The sequence below is a fragment of the Cololabis saira genome, chromosome 3 (assembly GCF_033807715.1).
Source record: "Cololabis saira isolate AMF1-May2022 chromosome 3, fColSai1.1, whole genome shotgun sequence".
Taxonomy (NCBI): domain Eukaryota; kingdom Metazoa; phylum Chordata; class Actinopteri; order Beloniformes; family Belonidae; genus Cololabis; species Cololabis saira.
Window position 1 is genome coordinate 52,336,612 of NC_084589.1, and position 19,930 is coordinate 52,356,541.

At 42.8% G+C, this 19,930-nt stretch overlaps 1 protein-coding gene across 2 annotated transcripts; it reads left to right on the forward strand.

Moving 5' to 3' along the window:
• Positions 1-5,154: 5,154 nt before the first annotated feature.
• Positions 5,155-18,997, forward strand: LOC133440493 (zinc finger protein OZF-like). Of its 2 annotated transcripts, XM_061717761.1 has the most exons (3): positions 5,155-5,361; positions 13,299-14,424; positions 17,079-18,997. In XM_061717761.1, exons 1-3 carry the CDS (start codon positions 5,185-5,187, stop codon positions 17,270-17,272), a joined length of 1,497 nt encoding a protein of 498 aa, XP_061573745.1. In that variant the 5' UTR covers positions 5,155-5,184; the 3' UTR covers positions 17,273-18,997. The 2 variants fall into 2 exon arrangements, with proteins under 2 accessions (XP_061573745.1, XP_061573744.1); XM_061717760.1 differs by lacking the exon at positions 17,079-18,997 and having other exon boundaries at positions 13,299-14,830.
• The last annotated feature ends 933 nt before the right edge of the window (positions 18,998-19,930 follow it).

Below are 19,930 nucleotides of genomic sequence, written 5' to 3' on the forward strand. Positions count from 1 at the left end.
GTTCACCATCATTTCTGCCTTTTCCTCATTTGATATGGCCACCTGTTCCCCATCTGACAGGATTGGGTAACTCCACTATCTTCTATTTCCTTCCATTTTCCTTATCATTCCCCATACTTCAGTTATAGTGGTTGTACTCCCTATGGAGCTGCAGTAGTCCCTCCAGTATGTTCCGTCCCTCTTCTTGTTCTTCTTCTTCTTCTTGTTCTTCTTTGTGTTAGGCAGACTAGACGCATCAACGTATTGCTGCCCTCTATCGATCATTATTCAAGTCTCTGTCAGTGTATTATATTTTCCTATGCTCCAATACTGTGCAGATAATCCAACAGTTTCTTCATCTTAGTCCAGTTATCCAGGTTGAGTAGATTAAGCAGATTAAATGCAGTTTCTCCAGCTGCTCCCAGGTCTCTGAACAGCTTCCTCCTTTGTAGAGAGTAATTCTTGCACTGGACGAGGGCGTGTCTCACTGTTTCTCTGCCTCCACACTCACATTTACCATCCGGGTGTTTCTTAATCAGAGCCAGCCCACTCCTCAGCCCACAACGCCCAAGCCTCAACCTGGAGATAACAACCGAGTCTTTCCTTTTACAATTAAAGGTGCATTTCCCTTTTTCCACTGAGCTCTGAATAGCAAAATAAGACCTGCCTTTCTTTTCAGTTCCCCATGTCCTCTGCCACATTTCTTTTGTTGACTTATAAAAGCCTGATTTATGGTTCCGCGCTAAATCGACGCAAGGCCTACGCCGTAGGAAACGCGGCGACGCGCAACGTACGTGCGCATCGCCGCGTACCCTACGGCGTAGGCTCTGCGTTGGTGTAACGCGGAACCATAAATCAGTTTACGGAGGTCCCACGAGTCGAGAGGAGGAGAAGTGGTCAAGGATTTGGGGAATACAAGGAGCTGAGGGGATCCCGGACACGAGAAAGTCTGAAGCCTCTGCTAAAAGCTGTCCATACCATTGCTGTGTCTACCAGCAGTACTGGAGTTGAGGGGGGATGAGGGGAGATGGCATCCCCTCCTGAAATAAAAACGGTCCAAATCATCCCCCCTGTAAAACTGCCATCCCCCCTTTCCATCCCTTATGTTGTCAATATTCAAAGTCGTCGTCCACAAACTCAGAATTTGACAAATATTCAGACATGTTTCAAATAACTAACAGTAAACTAACAGTAGCGAACTCCAGCTGTACACAGAGCTGTGTCTGGGATGCGCGCACAGAGATGACATCCCCATTGAGGGAGTAATAAAGGTTATCTTATTTTCCCCCTTACATTACTTTTACTTTTATACTTTAAGTAGTTTTGAAACCAGTACTTTTATACTTTTACTTGAGTAAAAAACTTGAGTTGATACTTCAACTTCTACAGGAGTATTTTTAAACTCTAGTATCTATACTTCTACCTGAGTAATCAATGTGAATACTGAAGACACCTCTGGTCGTTTCTACAGTAGCGCCTCCAGGAATAAGGTGGATAACCTTTCGTGTGAGCTTTGGCGCCCTCTTCTGGTCATCACTCGTAACCGCACCTTTTTCTACCATCTCGTTTCTTTCAAAAATCTTTCACACACAAACTGTCACAATTCCTGGAATTATCCACAGCTTCTAACTCTTTTAATTCATCCACAAACACTTGTGGAAGGAGTTTCTCATGTGTGCAGGTTTTCTTTATTAAAACTCTATGGCTTTCAGGGCTGAATGCATTTTAAGATCTGAGCTGAACTTACATAATAATGTAATTTAAATGTGTGCGGAACCAAAGTGTGCCGGCTGTGTTTCCGCTCCGACTCCTGAGGGGGACGGACCTCAGACCTGGTTCCTGTTGACGGTTCCATTCTGCTCCAGGTCGGTGTTTGGATTAAAAACCAACATAAACTGTTCTTTGTTAGTGGAGAATGAATTAGTGAGAGTTCTGAGTGGAGGATGTTGCAGTTAAAGACGTTCCTGGTTGAAAAGAGACGGTTAATGGAGAGAAAAGAGACTGTTAATGGAGAGAAAAGAGAGAAAAGAGACGGTTAATGGAGAGAAAAGAGAGAAAAGCTGTCGTTTCCTCCGTGGTTTAGATCTGGAGTCGGAGTTTCTACATGTGGTCCATGAAGAAAGTTAACCCTCCTGTTATGTTCGTTTCTCAGGTACAGCAATGCTGTTCCCGGGTCAATTTGACCCGGTGCATGTTTAAATACCCAAAAGAAACCAAAAAAATCCAAACAAACATTGTTAATATGTCATTACTTACTCCATTACTAACTGTTCTATCAATATTTAGTGCAATGGTGTTCCTTACCTCTGACAGGTAATGGTCCAATTATGATATGATTCACTCGTTTTTCATAAAAAATACATGTTTAAACTTTTTTTTTAATGTTTCACCACTTTATTACTTTTGAAAGACCAACATATAAAACACAATAGTTTTACACAACAGTGAAACATAGCATTTACATTTTATTTATACATGCACTGTTTGTGAACCAGAAATGAACAAAATTGCAATATCAACAAGGTGTGTCTGTCTTTATGTCTGTACATCTACACAGCACACGAGTGACATGTCATCACACTGTGCTTTGTGCAAATTAATTTTGCACATTTCACGCAGAAAACATTACAAAAGTGTGTGTGTGTGTGTGTGTGTGTGTGTGTGTGTGTGTGTGTGTGTGTGTGTGTGTGTGTGTGTGTGTGTGTGTGTGTGGTGTGTGTGTGTATATATATACACACACACACACACACACACATTTCTTCTTTTCTTTTTAGACCAAAAAGGTTTAGGCTGAAGCCTTGTGGCTTATTTTGCCTTTTCTTTTCATCAAAAGGCAGAACTACAGAAAAAGAACAAAAAAAAAAGATACTAATAAGAAGAATTCAATTCAATTTTATTTATATAGCGTCTAATACAACAGAGTTGTCTCTAGACGCTTTACAGAGACCCATACCCAGAACATGACCCCCGAGCAGTTATTACATAAACAATGGCAGGTAAAAACTCCCCTAGTGGGAGAAAAACCTTAAGCCAAACAGTGGCAAGGAAAAACTCCCCTTTAGGAGGGAAGAAACCTTGAGCAGGACCAGGCTCATCAGGGGGGACCCTCCTGCCGAGGGCCAGACTGGTGGGTCAGGGACGGCAACAGCACAGCAGGCAGGTGGAAGCAGCAACGGGATGACCGGGGGTGGGGACCGCAGGCCAGCACACAGCTCCCGAAGCTCCGGCCCAATCAGCAAGTCCCAGGTTGGGGTGCAGGGTCAGGAAAAGACTTGTGCTCCGTAATGCAAGCTACAAGCCACCCACGGCCACCTGCAGGACAAAAGAGAGAAAAGGGAGGAGAAGGGGGGGCCAGCAACGGGATGACCAGGGGTGGGGACCGCAGGCCAGCACGCAGCTCCCGAAGCTCCGGCCCAATCATCAAGTCCCAGGTTGGGGTGCAGGGTCGGGGAAAGGTTGAGAAGGGGCAGGGCCAGGGAGAGGAGTCTTGAGGGACGAACATTCTCCCCCGCCCAAAAGGGGCCGTTACCCTGCCCCCCTCACTCCCACACTGCAGGTTCCGGTGTCCGGCAAAGGATGCTGCAACATGGACAAAAGAGAGAAAAGGGAGGAGAAGGGGGGGCCAGCACAAGAAACCACAGGAGCGACTCTGACATACTAAAGTTTACACTACCTAGAGATTTACCAACACCAGCTAGAGGTTTACTAAACACTAACTATAGGCTTTACTAAACAGAAATGTTTTAAGTTTAGTTTTAAAGGTGGAGGTGGTGTCAGCCCCCTTAACCCAGATTGGAAGTTGGTTCCATAGTAGTGGCGCCTGATAGCAGAACGCCCGCCCTCCAAATCTACATTTAGATACTCTAGGAACTACGAGTAAACCTGCACTCTGAGAACGGAGAGCTCTGACAGGAACATAAGGCACTATCAGGTCTTGCAAATAATGCGGAGCTAAGCCGTTTTGGGCTTTATACGCAAGTAATAAAATTTTAAATTGGATTCTGAATTTTACGGGTAACCAATGGAGCGACGCTAACACTGGAGAGACGTGGTCTCTCCTGCTAATTCCTGTCAGTACTCGTGCTGCTGCATTTTGGATCAGCTGGAGCCTATTCAGCAAATTACTTGGACATCCTGCTAACAACACATTACAGTAATCTAGTCTAGAAGATACAAACGCATGAACTAGTTTTTCTGCATCACTCTGTGAGAGGATTTTCCTAATCTTTGCAATATTACGGAGATGGAAAAAGGCTATTTTACAAACCTGATTGACATATGGTTTAAACGACAAATCCTGATCGAAAATAACACCAAGATTTCTCACAGTTGCACTGGAAGCCATCGCAACACCATCTAATCCCTTCCTAAGATGCTCTGGACCAAGAATGATAACCTCTGTTTTATCTGAATTTAGAAGCAGGAAATTTCTGGACATCCAGTCCTTGATGTCCCTAAGACATGCCTGAAGTTTAACTAACGGTTCTGTTTCATCCGGCTTCATAGACAAATAGAGCTGCGTATCATCAGCATAACAATGAAATTGTATGCCGTGATTCTGGATTATACTTCCCAACGGCTGCATGTATAAACTGAACAAGATTGGCCCTAGCACTGAACCCTGCGGAACACCATAACAGACCCTTGACTGTTCTGAAGAAACCTCATGTACATGAACAAACTGGAACCTGTCAGATAGGTATGATTTAAACCAACAATAGAAGAAGATGAAACGAACGAATAAAACAAAGAAGAGAAGAAAATAACACTGATACACCTTGATGTTTTATTTGTTCTTGGCCATTTCTGCTCAAAAATGCCCGTTAGGTTGTAGCTGCTTTCCCTCTCCAGTTAGTTAGTTATAGTTAGTTATTAAGTTATAGTTAGTTAGTTACTATTTACCTGGAACAACCTTGTACATTGTTATTTCTGTCTTGAATTTGATTAGATCATATAATTTTATGGAGTTTGACCGGATGAAAAGTGGATTTGTTGCTGCGTTAATTCTGCATGGTTGACAATTCTGATTCTTTTTTCTGGAGTAGAAATATTGGATTTATATTTGTTTGATTTTGTTCCCTCATATTTCCACACAGTACGAGAAGGAAGCAGAACCAGGACTGGGAGATGGACCTAGGTCAGAACCAGGACCAGGAACGGGGTCAGAACCAGGACCAGGACTGGGGTCAGAACCAGGACTTGGAGATGGACCTAGGTCAGAACCAGGACCAGGACTGGGATCAAAACCAGAACCAGGACTGGGATCAGGACCAGGATCAGAACCAGGAGCAGGAGCAGGACCAGGACTTGGAGATGGACCAAGACCAGAACCAGGACCAGGACTCCATCAGGACCAAAGCGGGATCTCCCTCTGGTCTGCAGGTCAGTGTTCAGGTCCAGGTTCTGATGACGATGATCCAAACTAGTGATGCACCGATTGTTCAGTAACCGAAATTGTTCGGCCGAAAATGGCAAAAAAACACTTTGGGTGTTCGGTGGAATAAGTGGGAAAAAAACGAACAATTAATAACGGCGTTGTAAAATAAGGAAATAGACTGGCCGCTCCGTAACGGTTGCAACACAAACATAAATCGTTGGTCAACCAAAAAGTAACCCCATAAGAAATTTACCAACATTCACCAGGAGGTGGAACCAAAACAACATAATGCTGGAAATTAAAAAATGTTCAGTTTTTTATGTTCAATAAATATTTTCTACCTTGTCATTTTGTAAAAGATTTTTTTCTTTGAAAAGCATCAATGTATTTGATTTATGCAATGGTGAAAAAATTGGCAAAATAAATGAAAAACTGCGAAGAACCATGTTCGGTATTGTTCGGTATTCGGCGATTGTTTATTATTATTTTCGGTTTCGGCCACAAATTTTTATTTCAGTGCATCACTAATCCAAACATTTTATTTTATTACGTGTATAACTTTGAACGGAACCACAGAAAACACAAATACGTGATCTTCCCAGGAGACTTTGAAACATTCACTGATACAAATATCTGGCTTGATCTACTTAAAAAAATAAGGCGACTTTTTGCATGAGATTATGATATAGATCAAGAAAGACTAGTCTTTGTATAAACTACTAAATTATTTGTAGGTAAATAATACATTTTGCAGGTACAGTCAACTTAATTGTACTTCATAAAATGTACAAGGAAAGTACATTTGTATAAACCTCACTGCCTGCTAGGTTTGTAAATGTAAACACTTTACTGCTGGACAACAAAAAAAAAAAAACAAAAAAAAAACTAAAATGTCATACATTCTGGATTCATTACAAATCAACTGAAATGTTGCAAGCCTTTTATTATTTTAATATTGCTGATTATGGCTTACAGCTTACGATATGGTACGAGACAATATCGTTTATATCGATTAAAAAAATGTTTTTTTTTTTTTGTTTTTTTTTATGATTTTGATATAGCTTATTTTTTGACAAATTGACTTGAATGTTTTATTTGAGATTTGCACAAATGTTTTGTTATTTGCACAACTGTCAACCTCAGTGGAAAAGTCTGCCTGTTACTGTCTACACTGTATTGATTGCACAGTGTATTTTAATTTAATTGTTATGCAGGAAAGGGGCGGCAGTAGCTCAGGTGGTAGAGCGGGTCGTCCAATGATCGGAAGGTCGGCGGTTCAAATCCCGCTCGGTCCCAGTTTGCTGTCGTAGTGTCCTTGGGCAAGACACCTTACCCACCTTGCCCCGTGTGAATGTGTTTGAATGTGTGTGAATGTTGGTGGTGGTCGGAGGGGCCGCGCGATATGGCAGCCACGCTTCCGTCAGTCTGCCCCAGGGCAGCTGTGGCTACAATGTAGCTTACCACCACTGGTGAGAATGTGTATGAATGAATAATGATTTCTGTAAAGCGCTCTGGGTGCCTAGAAGGGCGCTATATAAATCCAAGTCATTATTATTATTACTATTATTATTATTTGTTTTATTTTATTCAAGAAGCATTTTTATTCTCTATATGCAGGCAGTTTATTTTTATTTCATTTGTTTTATACATGTTGATATTGTGCAGACCTCTGTTAATAAAGGAACCTGTGTGACATTTGGCACGAGGCTTTGTATTAAAACTGACTGTTTTTTTAAGGGTTTGCCTCAGGAAAAAAAATGAAGCTAACAGAGATGCTAACAGAGATGCTATGCTATAATGCTTTGGGGGAAACCTCAATTATGGCACAGAAAAAATATCGAGATATATATCGAGTATCGCCATTCAGCTAGAAAATATCGAGATATGACTTTTGGTCCATATCGCCCAGCCCTAATTTGTAATGAATCCAGAATGTGTAACATTTTTGTTTTTGTAATTGCATTACAGAAAATCAGTCCTGTATATGAGTCAAATTAGCCTGACCCAAATATTTTTTTTAGGGTTCTATTTTAATATTACTTTAATTCAAGTAATTTAGTAATATTTTTTAGGGCTTTAAATTGCAACCATTTTAGTCACATATGCACCCAAAATGTAATCTGACTGTGACTACGTTTACATGCAGTCAAAATTCGGGTTATTGCTAATATTCCGGTTACTGAAACATTCGGAATATTCCGTTTACATGAGCAAACAGGGTTATCCCTGTAAACATGGTAATTAATCATTCGGGATATCTCGATCAAACCAGTGATGCAAGGAGAACATCATGATGCAATTCCCGTCATTTCCGCTTCTTCTTCCTGTATCCAAATTCAAAACAAATGCTGCTTGGCGCAACTTTTCGCTCACCTTCCGAATCTCAGTTCATCCAAGTGAGGGCCGCGGTCTTCGTGGCGCTCGAACCCGGCGACCGTGTCAGGGGGGCTGATAAGAGGGGAGCCAGGGAAGGTGTTGAAGATGGGGGGGGGGGGGTGTGCTTATCAGTTAGTGTGTGTGTGTGTGAGCGGTAAGTCTGTGAAACTTCGCCCCAGAGCTGCTCCTCAGCCAATGTCCTTGATGTTATCAGACGGTTTGGTACAGTTCTGAAAAACAGGTCCACAGATGTTCCTGAGAGGGGAGGGTTAGTGGGGGCAGAGCCCCTTGTTTTCATTCCACCAGGGAGATTGTGACTGGAGCGGTCGGCCAAGCTGCCCTGTCAAGGTCAGATTATAGAATCCACAATTGTATTGAAAAGAAACAGGCAGACTCCAGTAATTTTCCGTCTGCCTTAAGTCTCTGGTTCATCAATGGCGACTCCAAACAGACGAATTTGTGATCAATTCCCGCCAAGCCGAGCTTCCAACTTCTCCAAGGTCTTCTCCATCTTGCCAATGAGCTCAAAGACCGCCGCCAGCCTGCGATTCTGTTCAAGAATCAAATCCAGTTTACGGCTTTGCTCCCCCAGCGTTAAAGTCTGAGTGTTGATCGTCGGGCTTATCCCCTCAGCCACGTCCGGCAGCTCTGAAAGAGCCAGAACAGCTGTTGACGACTTACGCGTTTGTCGATAGACTAGGAATTCTCCCACTCCAATTACAGAAATCCTGCTATCATGAATCCAATTATGAAGGCATCTTCAACGTCCTCGGCAGACAGCATCGCCAAACATAACGGCTTCCAATGTTTCCAGGAGTCCATAATGTATCCGGCAAAAAATGTCCCATTGGGGCAACAGGGCTCCCTTGTCCCCTGACTTCTCATCGCAAAAATTTGTTCAATTGTGCTGAGAGACCAGTTAATCAATTCCATGATTGTAGAATTTCGGAGGAGTGAAAAAAGAGAGGCTCTGAAAGACAAGACAGGACAAAAGCAGCAGCAGGGCAGATGGGGAGGGAGAGGACCAGAAAAGCATCCGCCTTCACCGAGAGCCGGAAGAAGAAAGGATATTGGATATTTATACACAAGTAATAACATTTTGAATTGGATTCAAAATGCAGTTTTCCGGGGAGTCTATGGAGGGATGCTGACTCAGGAGAGATGTGTCTCTTGCTGATTCCTGATTCGTGCTGCTGCATTTTGGATCAACTGGAGCAAATTCAGAAAATGACTGACATCCTGCTAATGGGTTGGTTGGTGATGGGAAGGTTTATTTATTGTGTTTATTTGTAAATATATGGTGAAAATAGATATTGGGTGACAAAACGTTGAGTCCTTGTTCTGTGATCATTTTTCTGTTTGTTCATAGCTGCTACACCAGGGGTCGGCAACCCGCGGCTCTTTAGCGCCGCCCTAGTGGCTCCCTGGAGCTTTGTTAAAAATGTTTGACCTTTTTTTTTTCTCTTTCTCTTCCTTTTTCCTTTTTTATTCTCGACATTTCTACTTTTTTCTCGACATTTCGACTTTTTTCTCGACATTTCGACTTTTTTCTGTTTTTTTTTTATCTCGACATTTCGACTTTTTTCTCGACATTTCAACTTTTTTCTCGACATTTCGACTAAATTTCTCGACATTTCGACTTTTTTCTCCAAGTGCATAATGAAAAAAAAAATCTTCCCCCAGTTCTAACTAATATAGAAACATGCAGCATGTGTTGTCATCATTCTAAGGCTGATACAAGATGTCAAGGGAGAGGCGAAAACCCAGGCTATATGAGGCAAATTCCTCACGACCCTCCTAGTGAGCAATCACTCATGGCCAAGACACATACACGCTTAAAACATTTCACAGTAAACAAAATGAAACAGTCTACAATCCAGTGTCATCATAAACATCCTTGTCATCAGTTAGTTTGTTGGAGTTGTCGGTAATAGACTTCAGCACCGTAAACAAACTCTCATGATGGCAGTGCAAGAGAGCACTGACCCGTGGCTGGTGAGTAGGCATCAGGTGAGCTCTTCAGTGGACAAAGGTTTTGATACCGTCCGACTTCCAGCCTACTCAGGGTCTGGAAAGTTTTTTACTAGCTTGCACTGTGACTGGTGAACCCACGTAGATCGTTCAGCCATCTTTACAGCTGTCAGTGTCGTGATCTGGACAACAAAGGGGCCGTCCCAACGGGGTGATGACCATGTTTTTCGTTTCACCACTCGAATCAGGATCTAGTCACCCGGTTTCAGCAATTCCTGCGTAGGAGAGAGAGGAGAAAGCGGCAGCTTACAAGAACTTTGAACATCTTTTCAGCAAACAATTTACTCATCCACATCGAGAGTGGATCTGCCTCTTCAGCTTTCTCTTGCCATGGTTCCCCTTCCCATAGAGGGAGCTGGAACGGGCGACCATGCACTACCTCAAAGGGTGTGAGGCCTGATGGGTTCGGGACGATTCTCATGTACATTTTGACTAATGGCAAGCATTCAGGCTATGGTTTTCCAGTTTCTTCCATGGTTTTCCTGAGCCTTAGCTTAACAGTGCCATTAGTTCATTCCACTAGGCCTGCACTTTGTATTGTCCCCTTCTGGACAATTCAATGAAATCCATATGGATAACTTCAAATGGATAGGTCCCTTGGGGACACTGACCTCTCTTAGGTCTGATATTGCTTTGCATGTTATGTCTGCAACAAGTTAGACAGCGCCTACAAAAAGTTTTAAAGTAGGTATTTGAATACTTGAATACTTTGTGTACTATACCCTCATCCCCCCTGTTGAGACATGAGACTTCCCATGGCTCAATTTAGCCACCAGGGGAACATGTTTTTTGGGAGTACTGGTTTGTTTTGCAGCATTGTATTGCATGTCAATTAAAACTTTAATTGGATGTCAACAGAGGTGGGGGGACTCGTTGTCATCATCCTCTTCTTCTTGACCTTTCCCTGGAAGGGTCGGGGCTGCCAGAGTCCTGACTTCTCCCCAGATAAGTGGTTCTCCGACTTCTTGATCTTTGTACCCTGGCAGGTCAGGGGTCTTACTTAATGATTCTCTAGGGTCGGTTACCTCTTTGTCCCTCAGATCACCGCCTTCACCTTAGATTAGATTACTTGGTGTGGCAAAACCTGTTAAATTCTGTCTCCTACCTTAGTCAAGGACTACAGAATTTTCTTATTTCAACCCAAGTGGGTTATGGTTTTATTAAAGTAACAACACACAAGTTAATAACATAACGGTCCAGTGACAAAACGGTTAATCACATAACGGTCCCGGCCGTTCATGCTCGGGTGCCTCACACACAAAACTGTCTGTGCAGAAACTCTCCTGCAATGTAAAACAATAGTTCCTAGTGTGTATATATATATGAACAATAACCTATTGTTACAAGACCTACTCCACACTGATCACATCTTTAAGATTTTTGTCCAGTGTGAATATGCTGGTGTGCACTCAGAGTTCCTTTTGTGTCTAAAAGGACTGCTCAACGGGTTTGTTTCTTCTCCATACACCCCTTTCTGTGTAAAATGTCACTGACATGCATTTGACAGTAGGTTCATGAACACGCCCTTCTACTGTATCTACAAATACAGCGGTGCTCATTTTACGGGACGAAACCCAACCTGATGAAGCTGTCAATCATCAGTTAGTGATTTTACAACAGATAAAATAAAGAGAAATGATTGATATGTTTCACGCTCGTGTAACGGTCAACCTAATCATACACATCTCATACTTGGCAAGAATTACATTTTTATACAATCAAAACACACAAAGACCAGGTCAAATACAATATTACAAAAGTAATCTGTAACCATTCGAACGTTGAATTAAACCAATTTGACAATTCTACGTCACTATGCCTGCATTCAGGGCTTAGAATAATTCAAAAAGACTATTAATCTATTTCTATGCCTTTTTCCAAGAGGGAGCTTCTCACTTGAAACACCAGCAGATAAAAAATCTCCCTCGTCAGACACAGATCACAGATCACATCATCTAAAGAAGCCAGTTGTTTGTATGATTTTAACAAAAATGTCAACAGAGAGGCCCATAGGAAATTTCAACACTCAACCCACGGACATCTAGTCCCAAAATGAGAGGATCACCTCCACTCTGGATTCACCAAGCCTCTCACCCACGCAGCCTCCCGTGAATGCGCAGCCAGACAGGCAACGGAGCGCGCTCACACACACACACACACACACACATATACACACACACACACACACACACACACACACACACACACACACTGCTGCAGCTGTTTCACACACACACCCTGCACCATGACCTTTGGCCCTGAAACTTTGCAGCAGCTCCTTTTTCTCCACTATCCCGTATCTCTCTTTTCCTCTTGCTGGAACCTTGTCCCATTTTGAACATTTTAATCAGTTTTGCTTTTAGTATTAAATTACTTTATTTTTGATCTTTTAAATTCCGTATATTATTTCGCACAATTTTTTTCCACAATCTTTTTTTTTACCTGTTTTTAGGGACACCCCGTCGAGTCTTTTGGAAATTATTTTAGGTTCGCAATAAGTTTTAGTTTAACCACGTATTTGTTATTTTAGCAATCTTTTTAACTTTTTTAAGTTTCTTTCAACTCATAAGTTTCGTTTTGACAGTTTGGTTTTAGCGCTGGTTTAATTTAGTGAACAATCGAAACTTTACTTGATCATTTTGGAAACCGCAACATTGGCAATAAACAGCTTCTATCATGAACATTAGACAAAAACAAAAGCACCAAAGGTAAAAGTTGGTACCATTGGTACCAAAAGTACCAATGGTGAGATTTTACCCATCCTGCAAAAGCTACAGCAACACTACACCGTGAAGGAAGAGGACTCTGCCTTGATTGTATTTGTCACTGGCTCACTGGCTTTATTTTTGAGTGATAGTGAACAATCAAAACTTTACTTTATAATTTTGGAAACCGCAACATTGGCAATAAACAGCTTAAATCATGAACATTAGAAAAAAACAAAAGCATTACACCTTTACACTGTCTCCAGTGACAAAAGTACCAATGGTGAGATTTTACCCATCCTGCAAAAGCTACAGCAACACTACACCGTGCAGGAAGAGGACTCTGCCTTGATTGTATTTGTCACTGGCTTTATTTTTGAGTTCATATATCTTTTAAAAAGGACAATTTATTTTATTTGTTTATTTTTTCTTTTAGAAATATTTTGGAATCGTGGAATTGCCAGGGAATAATGCATGTTGTATTTGTTCATTTCTACAGGAGAATATTTATTTTATTAATGTTTAAATTTTATACGGTGATGCTAATCAACCTTTTGTTGTCCCTTTTTTCCCTAATGAGAATTGATTAGGGAATGAAAAATGGTTGGAAGAGCTTATCAATACCCATCCCTATAAATGAAATATTTTGATGGTTTTCATGTTAGTAGCCTTAACCATTTACACTTTTGATTTGACGCACTGAGATGTTTCATCTGAAGGTTTCTGGCTGTCAAGAACAGCACTTTAGACAGACAGCACTTCATAGAAACTGAAAAGCTTTTGACAGTCAGCCAACAAGATGATTTAATTCTTCTTCTCTGTCCTTACAGAAACATATGTGTGGAGCAGCTTTTACCCAACAAAGTGATCTAGAGATTCACCAACCTATTCACACTGGAGATAAACCATTCAGATGTGATCAGTGTGGAGGAGCTTTTACCCGACAAAGTGATCTAAAGATTCACCAATGTATTCATACTCGAGAGAAACCATTCAGATGTGATCAGTGTGGAGCAGCTTTTACCCGATCAAGTCACCTAAAGAGACACCAACGTATTCACACTGGAGATAAACCGTTCAGTTGTGATCAATGTGGAGCAGCTTTTGCCCGACGAGGTCAACTAAAGATTCACCAACATATACACACTGGAGATAAACCGTTTACTTGTGATAAGTGTGGGAGAGCTTTTACCACATCAAGTGGTTTAACGACTCACCGACGTATTCACACTGGTTATAAACCGTTCACTTGTGATCAATGTGGAGCAGCCTTTATTCAACAAAGTAAACTAAAGATTCACCAACATATTCACACTGGTTATAAACCGTTCACTTGTGATCAGTGTGGAGCAGCCTTTATTCAACAAAGTAAACTAAAGATTCACCAACGTATTCACACTGGAGAAAAACCGTTCAGTTGTGATCAGTGTGGGGCAGCTTTTACCACATCAAGTTATCTAAAGATTCACCAACGTATTCACACTGGAGAGAAACCATTCAGATGTGATCAGTGTGGGGCAGCTTTTACCACATCAGGCAATCTAATGACTCACGGACGTATTCACACTGGAGATAAACCATTCAGATGTCATGAGTGTGGAGTAGCTTTTACCCAACAAGGTGATCTAAAGATTCACCGACGTATTCACACTGGAGAAAAACCGTTCAGTTGTGATCTGTGTGAAGCAGCTTTTACCACATCAAGTTGTTTAACGTCTCACCGACGTACTCACACTGGAGATAAACCATTCAGATGTCATCAATGTGGAGCAGCTTATACCACCTCAAGTAGTTTAAGGACCCACCAGCGTATTCACACTGGAGAAAAACCGTTCAGTTGTGATCAGTGTGGAGCAGCTTTTACCAGACGAAGTGATCTAAAGATTCACCAACGTATTCACACTGGAGATAAACCGTTCAGTTGTGATCAGTGTGGAGCAACTTTTACCAAATCAGGTAATCTAAACATTCACCAACGTATTCACACTGGAGATAAACCATTCAGTTGTGATCAGTGTGGGGCAGCTTTTACCACATCAAGGGGTTTAACGATTCACCGACGTATTCACACTGGAGGTAAACCGTTCAGTTGTGATCAATGTGGAGCAGCTTTTACCCAACAATCCGTTCTAAAGATTCACCAACGTATTCACATTGGAGTTAAACCGTTCATTCGTGATCAGTGTGGAGCAGCTTTTACCACATCAGGTAATCTAATGACACATCAACGTATTCACACGAGTGATAAACTCTAAAGATGTGATCAGTATGAAATCTGGAATTGCAAAAAACACCTCAGCTCAGCAAAAAAAAAAGCAAAGTAATCAGACATCATACCGAAACTCGAAAGACTAACAAATGATGCCCCTGGGAAGGTGCTGCTGCAGGTACATCCTATGATAATTAGTAATTTTTTTTAAATTTAGGCCCAGTCCCAATCCCCCCCTAGTCCTACTTTTCAGCACTACCCCTAAATTTTGCGCGTTCCCGTGAGGGTAGTGGTGTCCCAATTCCTCTTTGCATTTAGGGCTAGTTGTCACGGCTCAGACAGGACAAAGAACCCAAATGCACAACACCAGGCAGGATCAGAGTCCAAGAGGCTTTAATCTTTGTCAAAAGGCAGGCAGGGGTCAAACCAGGTAGTCAGGCAGATCAGGCAAACAAAACCAAAACGGGCAGGCAAAAATCCATAAACCAAGAATCGGGCAGGGTCAAAGACAGGCAGGCAGGCAGGAACAGGACAGAAAACAGGAGGGCTGGAAAGCGAGGCAAAAGCACACGACAATCTGGCAAACTAGAAGGTGGAAATGGGCCGGTATATGAGGGGAACTGCTGATGAGGGAAACCAGGTGTGGAGCTGGGTGGGGAAGCACAGGTGAAGGGAATGAGTGGATCTCTGGCTGATTAGGGTGGCAGGATCTGGAAAAACAGGGGAGTGAGTTAAACAGTAAAAAAAACCTATCCTACAATGTGAAACTGTGACACTAGTGGGGATAACGAGGACTAGTTTGTATGAATCTAGCCCTTCAGAGCAAGGGATTTCAGATGCTGACTAGCTGACCGAGGCCTAGAACAATTTCCCAGAATGCTTTACGTCATCATTTGCAGACTGAATAAAAAAAAAAAAAACATGGCGCACATTTCTTATTTTTTAGTGAATAAAATCAATATTTTGAGTTATTTTCTGCATAAAAATGCGTTTTGATTACATTTCTAGCGAGAAATATATATTTCACTTTCATAATATTCACTCAGTGAATGTACATAATCACTCGTTTGCCTGTTGTTGCGAAGTCTTTTCAGATCTCGCCAGAACAAAGGCTGGTTTATGGTTCTGCGTTACACCAACGCAGAGCCTACGGCGTAGGTTACGCGGCGACGCGCGCCGTACCCTACGCCATAGGCTCTGCGTTGATTTAACGGGGAACCATAAATCAGCTCCCGAGCCGGCAGCTCAGGTTGGGGATCTTAACGGTTACTTTTACGCATGAAAAAATATTAAAACTTAATAAAGTGGCATATTAACAGCGCTACAGCTGAAATTAAAACAGCTCTGGGCTTCCTGATATGGTGTGACGTATGTGCAAACGTAACTACGCAGTCGCTTACGTACCCGAACGTAAACCACGCAGTGTCGTAGCACGCAAAATTTAGGGGTGGTGCTGAAAAGTAGGGGTAGTGGGGGTATTGGGACAGGCCCCTGGGAAGATTACAAGGGCCCTTAAATTTGTGGCTTGATTTTTCGGGGTAGTGGTAGTGAGTTAGGGCTCGTAGGTCCCGCGGGATCCGATCCCAATGCAGCCCTCTACCGTGAAGCCTGCACCTCAGTGATGAAACGGGAGTGGCACTGTATTATAGTGGACCGACTTGCGCGCCTTGAGGCCGCGTGAGTGGCTCCATGAACAGGGGAGATCGCCCCGGCTGTTACACGCTGCAAAACTGTCGTTATATTTCAAAGTTAGAAGTAGAAGAGGGGCCGAGCGGCCGCTTGCTACCCGAGGATCCCGGCAGGACCAATCAGCCGTGGAATAATCGCATGGTGGAGCCGAACCGAGCCCTTGGGGACACTGACCTCTCTTAGGTCTGATATTGCCTTGCGTGTTATGTCTGCAACAAGTTAGACAGCACCTACAAAAAGTTTTAAAGTAGGTATTTGAATACTTGAATACTTTGTGTACTATACCCTCATCCCCCCTGTTGAGACATGAGACTTCCCATGGCTCAATTTAGCCACCAGGGGAACAGGTTTTTTGGGAGTACTGGTTTGTTTCGCAGCATTGTTTTGCATGTCAATTAAAACTTTAATTGGATGTCAACAGAGGTGGGGGTCTCGTTGTCTTCATCCTCTTCTTCTTGACCTTTCCCTGGAAGGGTCGGGGCTGCCAGAGTCCTGACTTCTACCCAGATAAGTGGTTCTCCGACTTCTTGAGCTTTGCACCCTGGCAGGTCGGGGGTCTGACTTAATTATTCTCTAGGGTCGGTTAGCTCTTTGTCCCTCAGATCATCCCGCCTTCACCTTAGATTAGATTACTTGGTGTGGCAAAACCTGTTAAATTCTGTCTCCTACCTTAGCCAAGGACTACATAATTTTCTTATTTCAACCCAAGTAGAAGTAGAAGAAGTAGAAGAGGGGCCGAGCGGCCGCTCGCTACCCGAGGATCCTGGCAGGACCGATCAGCCGTGGAATAACTGCATGGTGGAGCCGAACCGAGCCGAGGGCTCTCCCAACACCTGGAAAAGCTTGCAGACCCGGAACCAAGGGATGTGTGAGGCTGTGTGGATTAGGGCTGCAACGATTTGTTGACGTTGTCGACAAAAATCGATAACCAAAATTGTCGACGATGAATTCCATTGTCGACAATTGTCGCCAGACGTGTTTTTCCAACGGAGTGAGGCGTCTCACTTCAATACAGTCTCTGCGAGCGGTAGCGGTTAAACAAAAATGACGGCGTCCTGTGCAGCAGCTGCGCGTAATAAAACTTCAAAAGTTTGGGAGCATTTTAGCTTCGATACGGCGACTATAAACTTTCAAAGTTTGCAAAGCAGACCTTGCTTATCACGGGAGCACGTCGGTAATAACGAGCATTTGAAGAGAGACCACGTCGGACAGTTGAACGAAACGGACTCGCCTTGGTAAGACATTAAGCGTATTTTGGGTTATGCCTGACTGTGTCTGACAAAAGTATTTTAAATTAAATGCATTCAGTTCGAAGAAGTTGAATAAAACATCTATTTTTCATTGAAGTAGCCATCTTTCTTGTGTTATCATTTGCCACATAATTAAAGCAACCCCATACTAAATTTAAGAAAAAAATACCGTATTTTCCGCACTATAAGGTGCACGTAAAAGCCTTTAATTTTCTCAAAAACCGGCAGTGCGCCTTATAGATGATCATTACGGTAATTTCTGTTACTGTAGTCAGAGGGATTGTGGGTAATGTAGTTGGTGTCGCCGAAGTAACGGCGCTAAAAACGTCAGGAATCATCACAGACGTTCAAGACAACAGCAGCGACGCCGACTCGCATAATGGCGACTTTGACGAGACGGGGCAAAGCTGGTTTTTATTTTGTTAATAAAGTTTTACATAGGGTACTTTTCTTGTTTTTTGGGGGTTTTTTTTGCGTTTGCTGTAGGATTTTGTAGCATTTCCTGTAGTGTAGCTCCATCAAGTAGATACGTAACTCAACCCCAGCCACTATAGTACGGTATTTTACCATATATTTAATGCGCCTTATAGTGCGGAAAATACGGTAGTAATTATCCGATTAGTCGACTAATCGTTTCAATAGTCGGTGACTAGTCGACTATGAAAATAGTCGTTAGTTGCAGCCCTAGTGTGGTTGGGCAATTAGTCAGTTTAATTTAGAGCGGTTTAGAGCTAAATTTCAGAATCAGAATCAGAATCATCTTTATTGGCCAGGTTCGAACATTGTCCAACAAGGAATTTGACTCCGGTAGTTTCGCTCTCTATGGTCTTAAAGGTAAACAATAAACAAATATACAATAGACAAATGTGGAATTTCTATGTACAAAAATTATAAACATTTTAAGGTGCAGCAGTTTGAGGTAGTGAGAATAATTATGACCTATTTACAATTTCTACGGACAAGAATTATGCAAAAGTACAAGATAAAAAATTAAAAATTTTAACAAAAGAAATAAAAAAGTGAGAGGTGCAGCAGAGTGAGGCAACATGAATATTAAAGAGGGGTGCTGGATGATTTATTTATATTTTGATGATTTATTTTTATATTGCACGTGATTGGTTACTCTGAGACTTTGTTATCTGTGAGAGTTCATCAGAGCAACCGCTTGCGGGAAGAAACTGTCCCTGTGTCTTGAAGTCCTGGCGCACAAAGCTCTGTAGCGCCGTCCAGAGGGGAGGAGTTGGAACAGGCAGTGTCCCGGGTGTGAGGGGTCTGCAGAGATTCGACCTGCCCGTTTCCTGGTCCTGGACCGGTACAGGTCGTCGATAGATGGGAGGTTAGTCCCAACTATCCTCTCTGCAGTCCTGATAGTCCGTTGCAGTCTGTGCCTGTCCAGGCAGGTTGAACTTCCTGAGCTGCCGCAGGAAGTACAACCTCTGCTGTGCCTTCTTCCTGACGGAGTTGATGTGGGTGTTCCACTTCAGGTCCCGGGAGATGGTGGACCCCAGGAACTTGAAGGAGTCTGTGGAGGAGACGGTGCTGTTGAGGATGGTGAGGGGGAGGAGTGGCAGTGGGTTTTTTCTGAAGTCCACTGTCAACTCCACAGTCTTGAGCGGGTTCAGCTCCAGGTGGTTCCGACCGCACCAGTGGACCAGCTGATCCACCTCCCTTCTGTACGCGGACTCGTCACCTTCCCGGATCAGGCCGATGACGGTGGTGTCGTCCGCGTACTTCAGGAGCTTCACAGACGAGTCCCCTGAGGTGCAGTCGTTTGTGTAGAGGGAGAAGAGCAGTGGTGAGAGGATGCACCCCTGGGGGGCGCCAGTGCTGATGGTCCGGGTGCTGGATGTGATGCTCCCCAGCCTCACCTGCTGCCTCCTGTCATTAATAATTGCGTTTAGTGTTAAGTTTACTGTATGCCTATAACTGCGTAACGCCGCCAACTACCGGCATTACTGTTTATTTTTTTCTGGCGCTGTTTCGCCAGTTATTCGTGGGTTAAACACCGTGTTCGCCATTTCTCTTATTGCACGTGGCGTGACGAGGGCGACGCCATCTTTGCCGTGGCCCCCACAGGGAGCCACGTTGTTTTGAGACACGCAGACGATCGGAAGTTTTGCATCACATGTTTTATTGTTTTGATTTATTGTTTTCCCCCTTTTTGTAGTCAAGGTTTTGTTATTACTTCTCCTGTATAGTTAGTGTTTTGTGTTTTTAATGTAGTGAGCCATCAGGCACCTAATGTAAATACATTTTGATTGATTTTAATGAGAGAAGTTGTTTGTGTTGTAATGGCTAATTTGCCGAACTCGTA